This window comes from Cebus imitator, unplaced genomic scaffold, assembly GCF_001604975.1.
Source record: "Cebus imitator isolate Cc_AM_T3 unplaced genomic scaffold, Cebus_imitator-1.0 Scaffold538, whole genome shotgun sequence".
Classification (NCBI taxonomy): Eukaryota; Metazoa; Chordata; class Mammalia; order Primates; family Cebidae; genus Cebus; species Cebus imitator.
Genome location: NW_016107853.1, coordinates 1059754 through 1070261, shown reverse-complemented (window position 1 = coordinate 1070261; position 10508 = coordinate 1059754). Strand labels below are relative to the sequence as shown.

The 10508-nt window shown below is 45.9% G+C and overlaps 1 protein-coding gene across 2 annotated transcripts in view; it reads right to left on the bottom strand.

Moving 5' to 3' along the window:
• SHMT1 (serine hydroxymethyltransferase 1) overlaps positions 1-10508 on the bottom strand; it is a 41351-nt gene that overhangs the window by 16428 nt on the left and 14415 nt on the right. The window contains exons 5-6 of one of the 2 annotated variants that reach the window (XM_017514867.2): positions 4271-4386; positions 3747-3907 (exon numbers count right to left, since the gene is read on the bottom strand). In XM_017514867.2, the coding sequence (XP_017370356.1) occupies positions 3747-3907; positions 4271-4386 (277 nt within the window). Of the gene's footprint in view, positions 1-3746; positions 3914-4270; positions 4387-10508 lie in introns of both variants that reach the window. The other variant, XM_037733575.1, reaches the window with a different exon arrangement.

The window sequence follows — 10508 nt, the reverse complement described above, 5'->3', positions numbered from 1 at the left end:
TTTTCCGAGACAGAGTCTTGCTCTTGTTGCCCAGGCTGGAGTGCAATGGCACAATCTCAGTGCACTGCAACCTCTGCCTTCCGGGCTCAAGCGATTCTCCTGCCTCAGTCTCTGGAGTAGCTGGGATTACAGGCACCCACCACCAAGCCTGGCTAATTTTTTAAATTTTTAGTAGAGATGAGGTTTCACCATGTTGGCCAGGCTAGTCTCAAACTCCTGACCTTGTGATCCACCCGCCTTGGCCTCCCAAAGTGCTGGGATTACAGGCCTGAGCCACCCCGCCCAGCCATTATTTTCATTTTTTAATCTTGAAAATGAGACAACAGAACAACTCCTAGAAGAATTCACAGGCATTTATAATAAACTGCAGATGGGATGCACAGTGCACAGAGGATAAGGAAGGAGGCCCCAGCAGTCACTTAGGACCAGGGACAGGGAGGAATTCTCTAGTCACTGTGGGATAGGCCCAAAACACAAAATAGAAGGTTAGTGTTGCTGTTGCCCTAGCCTGGCCATGCGTAAGGCTCTTGCTGTGGAGGAGGGCAGGGGCCAAAGGTGGAGGCAGGTGGTCTGGGGAAGGCGGAGCAGGGCAGGGGCCCTAATACACCCCCTGACCTCCAACCCTGCAGCCCAGTGGGGTGGAGGTGAGCTGCCTCTGGCTGCTGGTAGATGCTGATGAGGTCTGTCTCCTCCTCCTGTCTACTAAGGGCAGGACTCAAAGCATCCCCCAGTGGGTGAGCTGCACCTCCTGCTGCCCAAGCTGGCCAGGGTCCCAGACCCCACCTCTCCATGGCCATCCAGAGGTGGGTCCCCTCATTGCACCAACAGGACTGCAGCTTGCACAATGCACATCAAAGACAGGTGGTGGCTGGAGGGAACTGGGCACGGAACCCAGATTCTTTTTTTTTTTTTCTGGAGACAAAGTCTCACTCTGTCACCCAGGCTGGTCTGCACTGGTGCAATCTCGGCTCATGCAAGCTCCGCCTCCCAGGTTCAAGTGATTCTCCTGCCTCAGCCTCCCGAGTAGCTGGGACTACAGGCATGTGCCACCACATCCAGCTAATTTTTGTATTTTTAGTAGAGACGGGGTTTCACCATGTTGGCCATGCTGGTCTCGAACTCTTGACCTTGAATGATCTGCCCAAGTGCTGGGCCTCCCAAAGTGCTGGTATTACAGGAGTGAGCCACTGCACCAGCTGGGACCCAGCTTATGGATACTCAGAATAGACTCTTCAGGAATAGAGGACACTGGCCTAAAGAGCATGAGGCTACCCAAGCCATCTGCTAAGGGGCTAGAAAAAAGTCAGAAATTCTCTCTGCCACAGTCTCAATAATGAAAGCAGAGAAACCCACTTTTATGCTCTAAGTCCAAAGGCAAATTGGTTTTTTTTTTGAGACTTTTTTTTTTTGGCACTAGTAACACCACTTTAATCTGTTTTTAAACACTGTATTCACATTGAAAACTCCCTAAGTATAATTTCTTTCTCTCCACTGCTTCTAAAACAGTTCAAGAAACCTTTTGCTTGCTTTCTGAGGGTCGATTCTTTTCATTAAAATTAGTTTCAGTGTCTTTTCAAACTAGTTTTTTTTTTTTTAAACAGAAAAACACACACGCAAACACCTGTAACTTTGGAAATGCTGAGCTTTGGGCTGGGCTTGGTGGCTCACGCCCATAATCCCAGCACTCTGGGACGTTGAGGCAGGCAGATCATCCGAGGTCAGGAGTTCAAGATCAGCCTGGTCAACACGGTGAAACCCCATCTCTACCAAACATACAAAAACTAGCTGGGCATGGTGATGGATGTCTGCAATCCCAGCCACCCGGGAGGTTGGTGCAGGAGAACCACTCCTAACCCAGGAACGGGGAGGATGCAGCAAACTGAGATTGCACCACTGCACTCCAGCCTGGGTCACAGAGTGAAACTCCATCCCAAAACAAAACAAAACAAAAACCCAAAAGAAATGCTGAGGTTTTTTTTGAGACAGTCTGTGTCACCCAGACTGGAGTGCAGTGGTGTGATCTTGGCTCACTGCAACCTCTGCCTCCCGGGTTCAAGCAGTCTCCTGCCTCAGCCTCCCAACTGGCTGGAACTACAGGTATGTGCCACTATGTCCAGCTAATTTTTGGCAGACAGGGTTTTGCCATGTTGGCCAGGCTGGTCTCGAATTCCTGACCTCAGGTGATCCAAAGTGCTGGGATTACAGGCATGAGCCACCCTTCCCAGCCAAGACAAAGTATTTTGTTACTATTGTGACACGTTTCAACATCTGGCTTCAAGGCCAGCCTTGGCCAATAAGGAGACCTGTGACTACAAACACCTAGGCGTTCTGTGAAAAGAAATGACTGCAAAAAACAGCACTTGTGCAATCACCAGCACTGAGACAAAGGCTGAGTATACACAGAACTACGGACAGCATGCACCTAAGATCATGCAATGCCAGCCAAGCAGAAAGATGTGCTGCTACCTTTTTTCATGGTAACAAACATAAAACTAAGCAGGATTTGGCACATTTAATAATAAAAACATGAAAAGATGGTTCCTGGACACTAGAAAGAATCCCCAACACTGGACACTAAAAGAATAAGGAAATTACCTCTCCCATCATCCTTCATCTTTATAGATAAATCACCATGCCTGAAGGAGCTTATGCACCTTACATGTATTTTTGACCCAACTGTTTATATAGACAGGGTGCCCTGCAAAACAAATATTTGCCTGGGGCCTTGCACATCCTAGAGGCAGCCCTTGGCACTGGTTCTGATGGTGCTGGTTCTGGTGCTGTGCTGGCGGTGTATCAGGTATGTACAGTGGGGTGGCAGTGTGGCAATGGGGTGTACATCTGCGCTGTACAGGTGTTCCTCAATTTATATAATGGTCTTATGTCCCAATAAACTCATCACTAAGCTGAAAATATCGTAAAGTCAAAAATGCATGTAATACACCTCACCTATGGAACATCACAACCTAGCCTGGCCTACCTTATACATGCTCAGAACACTTGCGGTACCCTACACTGGGCAAAGTAGTCAAACACAAAGCTTATTTTATAATACAATGTTGACTATCTCATGTAATCCGCTGAATACTGTACTGAAAGTGAAAAGCAGGATACCTGCATGGGGGCTTGAAGCTCAGCTGCTGAACTCATGCCACTTTTGCACTATCCCAAAGTTGAAAGTCCTAAATCAAACCACTGTCTGCTCCTCTGTAGCCACTACACACAGGCAGGGGCTGGTCCTAATGTGGCCAAGGAGGACCGTGGCTGTGGATGGCACGGAGCTGCTGGTGTTGGCTGGAGCTGAAGACATTGCCACGCCTGTAGCTACTGCATCCTTGTGCTGCTGCTGGCCCACGGGGGCTCTAAGCAGAGATGTTACCAGGCGAGGGCAGAGCTGTGGACATGGCGGCTGTTGCTGGGTCCAGCTGTAGCTGACCTGGCTGCTGTTCCCTGTGGTTGTTCCCACAGCGCCAGCAGTTCCCAGCAGTTGTCACTGCCCTGCTGCATCTGAATTCTCCTCAGTAGTTGCCTCCCTCACTGGTTTCCCTGTGGCCTCAGCTCAGACCCTTGTTTCTCCATCCCAGCAGCCCTGGCAGGTCCTGAAAGCCTGAGGAGTCCCCACAGCAGGGAAATGAAAAATGGTGCAAGGTGGGGACTTCCTATAGTGCCACATAAACAAAACTTATCCCTACAGGCACAGCCAAGCATCAGAGGTTTCCCAAAGAAAGGAAAGCTATGGAGCTTACCTTATAGGGCATAGATTCAAAGAAGATGGACGTGGCGGAGATTTTCTTCTTCTCTGTCATGAACCCGTGGGTCAGGTGGCCGCCATCCGGCAGGTCCAGGCCCATGATGCGCCCATGGGGTTCCACCAAGGCAGTGTACACAGCGAAGTTTGCAGGGGAGCCTGAAACGAGTGGACCAGAGGAGACATGATTATTTCTAACCTAGGGACCAAGGGGCATCCAGGACCTTGGCCACTAAGCCTTCACCCAGGAGTGGCAGGAAAACAGGTTTCGTGCCTTCCCTGAGCTCCGGGAGGTGCCTCTGCACCACCAGCCTTGAGAGGGGAAGTTCAGAGAGAGGACACTGCCTAGGAGGGGGTGCAGAGCTGGGAGTGGGAGGGCAATGCAGAGGGATGCATGTACCCAGGAGGGCTTGGCTTATCTTTAATTTATGGTAGTCCTTCTTAGGATTCCTCTTGGTGCATGTGAGCCCTGGGGGATGCACATGAAGGGGCTGCACCAGCCCATCTGGATGAGACAATCACCTGAGTAGGGCTGGACGTTGACCCCCCAGCACTGTGGGTCCAGCTTATAGGCCTGGAGGGCTCGCTTCTGACAGAGGGTCTCCAGCTCATCAATAAACTCAGTCCCGCCATAGTATCTGTGGGAGGAGAACAGAAGACTTAGATCCACTCAGACCCAGAAACTCTGTGCTTCACAGAGGCCAAAGCAGCTTAGGTGTGGGACAGTGAAACTAAAGTGGAGGGAAATAATGAAAAGCGCTTGTTAACATGCAGATGCTGAAGCTAGCATGATCAAGTGTTCCACCAATGCCTCTGGAATCTAGACTCAGGAGACCAAACCAGCTGTGCAACTTGGAGCAGTATCTCATCTATAAAAAGAGGGGGTTTTGGTCGGGCAAGGTGGCTCATGCCTATAATCCCAGCACTTTGGGGAGCTAAGGCAGGAGCATGGCTTGAGCCCAGGAGTTCGAGACCAGCCTGGGCAACAGAGCGATACCCCCACCTCTACAAAAAATTTGAAAAATTTACCAGGTATGGTGGTGTGTGCCCATAGTCCCAGCTACTAAAGAGGCTGAGGAGGGAGGATTCACTTGGGCCCAGGAGGTAAAGGCTGCAGTGAGCTGTGATCACGCCACTGCACTCCAGCCTGGGTGATAGTCCAGAGTGAGACCCTGTCTCAAAGGAAAAAAAAATGGAAAGAAATCCTATCATATGCTATTAATACAACAAGGATGAGCCTGAGGACATTATGCTAAGTGAAACAAACCAGTCACCAAAAGACAAACCCTGTATGATTCAACTTTTATGAGGTCTCTAAAGTAGTCAAGCTCATAGAGGCAAAAAGTAGAATGGTGGCTGCCAGGGGATGGGGGACCAAGGACTGGAGAGTTTGTTTGTTTTATTTCCATTTAATAATTGTGTATCAAAATGTATCATATATTTATGCTTTTTATTATCTATTATTTCTTATATTGATAATATCTCAAGTACTAAAAATTACTGGGTTCAAGCTAGTAATTTTTAACTCTTAGACCCTGTGATCACTTCCTGCCTCAGGTTCCTGAGGAGTTGGGACTACAGACCCGTGTGTACCACACCCAACGTTTTTTTTTTTTTTTTGAGATGGAGTCTGTCTCCCAGGCTGGAGTGCAGTGGCGTGATCTCAGCTCACTGCAACCTCCGCCTCCTAGGCTGAAGCGATTCTTCTGCCTCAGCCTCCCAAGTAGCTGGAATTATAGGTGCGTGCCACCATGCCTGGCTAATTTTTAGTAGAGACGGGGTTTCACTGTGTTAGCCAGGATGGTCTTGATCTCCTGACCTCATGATCTGCTGGCCCCAGCCTCCCAAAGTGCTGGAATTACAGGTGTGAGCCACCTTGCCCAGCCCACACCTAACTATATTTTACTTTTTTGCAGAGACAGGGTCTCCCTATGTTCAGGCTGGTCTTGAACTCCTTACCTCAGTCTTCCAAAATGTTAGGATTACAGGTGTGAGCCATTGTAGGCTGTCCCAAAAAGCTTAAAAATTAAAATGTAAATGTATTTTTAAATTGTGGTTTAAAAAAAATATAACATATGGGGACACAGAGCCAAAAAAACAAAAAAATCAAAAAAATTAAAATTAAAATTAAAAAATTTAAAAAAAGAAGAAAAAAGTAACATAAAATTTCCCACCTTAACGATTTTTACATGCAAAATTCAATAATAGTAAGTATTACTTCACTTATTACAATGGAGTTATATCCCAATAAACTCATACTCATCCTAAGTTGAAAATATCCTAAGATGGAAACACATTTAATACACCTAACCTACTGAACACCATCCTGGCCTACCTTAAATGTGCTCGGAACACTTAAATTCATCTACAGTTGGGAAAATCATCTAACACAAAGCCTATTTTCTAACAAAGTGTTAAATATCTTATGTAATTAATACTGTATTGAAAGTAAAAAAAATAGGACCAGGTGTGGTCGCTCACGGCCGCAATCTTAGCACTTTGGGAGGCCGAGGTGGGCAGATCACCTGAGGTTAGGAGTTTATGACCAGCCTGGCCAACATGGCAAAACCCTGTCTCTACTAAAAGTACAAAAATTAGCTGGGCGTGGTGGTGACTGCCTGTAATGCCAACAACGCAGGAGGCTCAGGAGGGAGAATTGCTTGAACCCAGGAGGCAGAGGTTGCAGTGAGCCAAGGTTGTATCACCGCACTCCAGCTTGGACAACAGAGTGAGACTCTGTCTCAAAAAAAAAAAAAAAAAAAAAAAAAAAAAAAAAAAAAAAAAAAAAAAAAAAAAAGTAAATAAATGAAAGTAAAAAGAAGAATGGTTATATGTTTTCTATTGAATGTATATTGCTTTTGAACCACGAAAAAACTGAAAAAAAAAATCCTACATATAAATATCATAAATTGGGGATCATCTGTATATGCAGACTATTTTACAACAGATCTCCAGCACTTTTTCATTCTGAAACTCTAGCCAGGTGCAGTGGCTCATGCCTGCAATCCCAGCACTTTGGGAGGCCGAGGCGGGCAGATCACCCGAGGTCGGGAGTTAGAGACCAGCCTGACCAACATGGAGATACCCTGTCTCTATTAAAAACACAAAAATTAGCCATGCGTAGTGGTGCACACCTGTAATCCTAGCTACACAGGAGGCTGAGGCAGGAGAATCACTTGAACCCGGGAGGTGGAGGTTGCAGTGAGCTGAGATCGCCTAGGCTGGGTGCAATCTTAGCTCATTGCAGCCTCCACCTCCCAGGTTCAAGTGATTCTCTTGTCTCAGCCACCCAAGCAGCTGAGACTACAGGTGCATGCCACAATGCGTGGCTCATTTTTTATATTTTTAGTAGAGATAGGGCTTCACCATGTTACCTGAGCTGGTCTTGAACTCCTGAGGTAAGACAATATGCACACCTCAGCCTCCCAAAGTGCTAGGATTACAGGCATGAGCCACCATGCCTAGCCCTAATGTGATATTTTAACATATGTACACACTGTGAGACGATTAAATCAAGCTAATTAACATATCCATCATGTCATATGATTATTTTCTGAGATGGAGTCTCCCTCTGTTGCCCAGGCTGGAGTGAAGTGGTGCAATCTCGGGTCACTGCAACCTCCGCCTCTTGAGTTTAAGCAATCTTCCCACCTCAGCCTTCCAAGTAGCTGGGATTACAGGTGTGCACCACGATGCCTGGTTAATTTTTGTATTTTTAGTGGAGACGGTGTTTCACCATGTTGACTAGACCAGTCTCAAACTCCTGGTCTCAAGTGGTCTGCCCACTTGGCCTCCCAAAGTGTTGGGATTACAGGCGTAAGCCACTGTGCCCGGCCCTCATATATGTATTTTTTAAATATGAGAACATTTAAAAATCTATTCTCAGAAAACTTCAAGTATACATTACAGTCACCATGATGTACACAATAGATCTCCAGGACTTGCTCATCTTGTCTAACTGAAACTTTGCACCCTCTGACCAACATCTCCCAATTCCCTGCCAGCGACTCCTGCCCCAGTCCCTGGTAACCACCATTCTACTCTCTGCTTCTGAGTTCAACTTTTAAAATTCCACATAAGCGAGATCACGAACTATTTGTCTTTTTGTGTCTGGCTTATTTCACTTAGCACAATGTCCTCCAGGTTCATCTATGTTGTCACAAAATGACAAAATTTCCTTCTTTTTGAAGGCTGAATAGTATTCCATTGTACATATACACCCCACGTTTACTTTATCCATTTATCCATCTGTGGACACTTAGTTTGATTCCTATCTTGGCTACTGTGAATAAGCCTGCATTGAACACGAGAATGCAGATATCTCTTTGAAATACTGGCTTCATTTCCTTTGGATATATACCCAGAAGTGGGATTGCAGGATGATATGGCAATTCAATTAATTTTCTGAGGAACTTCCATACTGTTTCCCATAATGGCTGTACTAATTAATTTACATTCCCACCAATGGTGTACAAGAGTTCCCTTTTCTCTATATCATTACCAACACAAGTGTGATGTGATATCTCATTGTGCTTTTAATTTACATTTCCCTCATGACTACTGATGTCAAGCATTATTCATATACCTGTTGCATGTCTAGAATGCCTTCTCAGAAAGGTCTATGCAGGTCCTTTGCCCATTTTATAAGCCAGTTATTTGATTTCTTGCTAGTTTTTTTTGTTTAGTTTTTGTTTTTCTGAGATGGAGTCTTGCTCTGTCGCCCAGGCTCAAGTGCAATGGTGCGATCTCAGCTCACTACAGCCTCTGCCTCCCAGGTTCAAGTGATTCTCCCGCCTCAGTCTCCCGAATAGCTGGGATTATATGCACCTGCCACCACACCCAGCTAATTTTTGTATTTTCAGTAGAGATGGGGTTTCACCACGTTGGCCAGTCTGGTCTTGAACTCCTGACCTCAGGGGATCCACCTGCCTCAGCCTCCCAAAGTGTTGGGATTACAGGCATGAGCTACTGCATCTGGCCATCTTGCTATAGTTTTTTGAGTTCCCTATATGTTTTGGATATTAACCCTGTATCAGATGTATGATCTACAAATATTTTCTTCCTATTCTGTAAGTTATCTCTTCACTCTGGAGTTTCCTTTGCTATGAAGAAGGTTTTTAGTTTGATATAATCCCACTTGCCTATTTTTACTTTTGGAGTCAACTCCTGAGAATTTCCTGCAGTTTTTTTTTAATACTGGCCATCCTAACAGAGGAGAGGTGACATCTCATTTTGATGTGCATTTCTCTAATGATTAGAGATGTTGAGCTTTTTTTTTCTGAGACAGAGTCTTGCTCTGTTGCCCAGGCTGGAGTGCAATGGCGCGATCTCAACTCACTGAGGCCACCACCTCTTGGGTTCGAGAGATTCTCTCACCTCAGCCTCCTGAGTAGCTGGGACTACAAGCATGCGCCCACGCCTGGCTAATTTTTGTATTTTTAGTAGAGACGGGATTTTACCATGTTGGCCAAAGTGCTAGGATTTGGGAGCCATTTTTAAATGTGCGAGGATTTGGCCAAAGTCCTCCCAAGTGCTAGGATTATAGGCGTTAGCCACTGCATCCAGCCAAGCAGTTTTCATATGCTGATTAGCAGAAGTTATTATTTAATGGGTACAGTTTCATTTCTGCAAGATAAAAAAGTTCTGGAGATGGGTGTTGGTGATGTTTACACAAGAATGTGAATACACACAACGTCACTGAGCTGTACACTTCAAAACAGTTAAAATGGGCTGGGCATAGTGGTTCATGTCTGTAATATTAGCACTTTGGGGAGCAAAGGTGGGAAGACCACTCGAACCCAACAGTTCCAGGCTGCAGTGAGCTATGACTGTTCTATTGCATTCTAGCTTGGGCAACAGAGCAAGACCCAGGCTCAAGAAAAAAAGGTTGAAATTGCCAGCCTGGCCAACACGGTGAAACTCCATCTCCACTAAAAATATAAAAATTAGCTGGACATGGTGGGACACACCTGTAATCCCAGCTACTCGGGAGGCATGAGAATTGCTTGAACCTGGGAGGCAGAGGCTGCAGTGAGCCAAGATCTCGCCATTGCACTCCAGCCTAGGCAACAAGAGCAAAACTCAGTCTCAAGAAAAAGACAGAAAAAGAAACTGCACCCTATATTTTATGTACATTTTTATTTTACCACAATTGGAGGGAGTTTCTTTATTAAAATGTGCATTATAAATGGGTGAACTGTACAGCCCATGATACATTTCAAAGCTGTTAAAAAATGTTTTTTTAGGCCAGGAATGGTGTCACTTCATCATTTTGGGAGGCCAAGGCAGGCAGATCACTTGAGGTCAGGAGTTCAAGACCAGCCTGGCCAACATGGTGAAACTCCATCTCTACTAAAAATACAAAAAAATGAGCGGGCATGGTGGCACACGTCTGTAGTCCCACCTACTTCAGAGACAGTGGGAGGATGGCTTGAGCCTGTAGGGTAGAAGTTGCAGTGAGTCAAGACTGCACCACTGCACTTCAGTCTGGACAACAGAGCAAGACTCCGTATAAAAAAATGAGCAGGCATGGTGGCACACTTCTGTAGTCCGAGCTGCTCAGGAGGCTGAGGCAGGAAAATCACTTGAACCTGGGAGGTAGAGGTTGCAGTGAGCCAAGATTGTGTCATTGCACTCCAGCCTGGGTGTTGCAGTGAGACTCAAAATCGGAAAAGAAAAAAAAAAAGCGTATAAAAGAGCAGAATAAAAGAAGATTGCCTAGTACTTTAACACAGCAGTTAGATTTAACTATCTACCCATA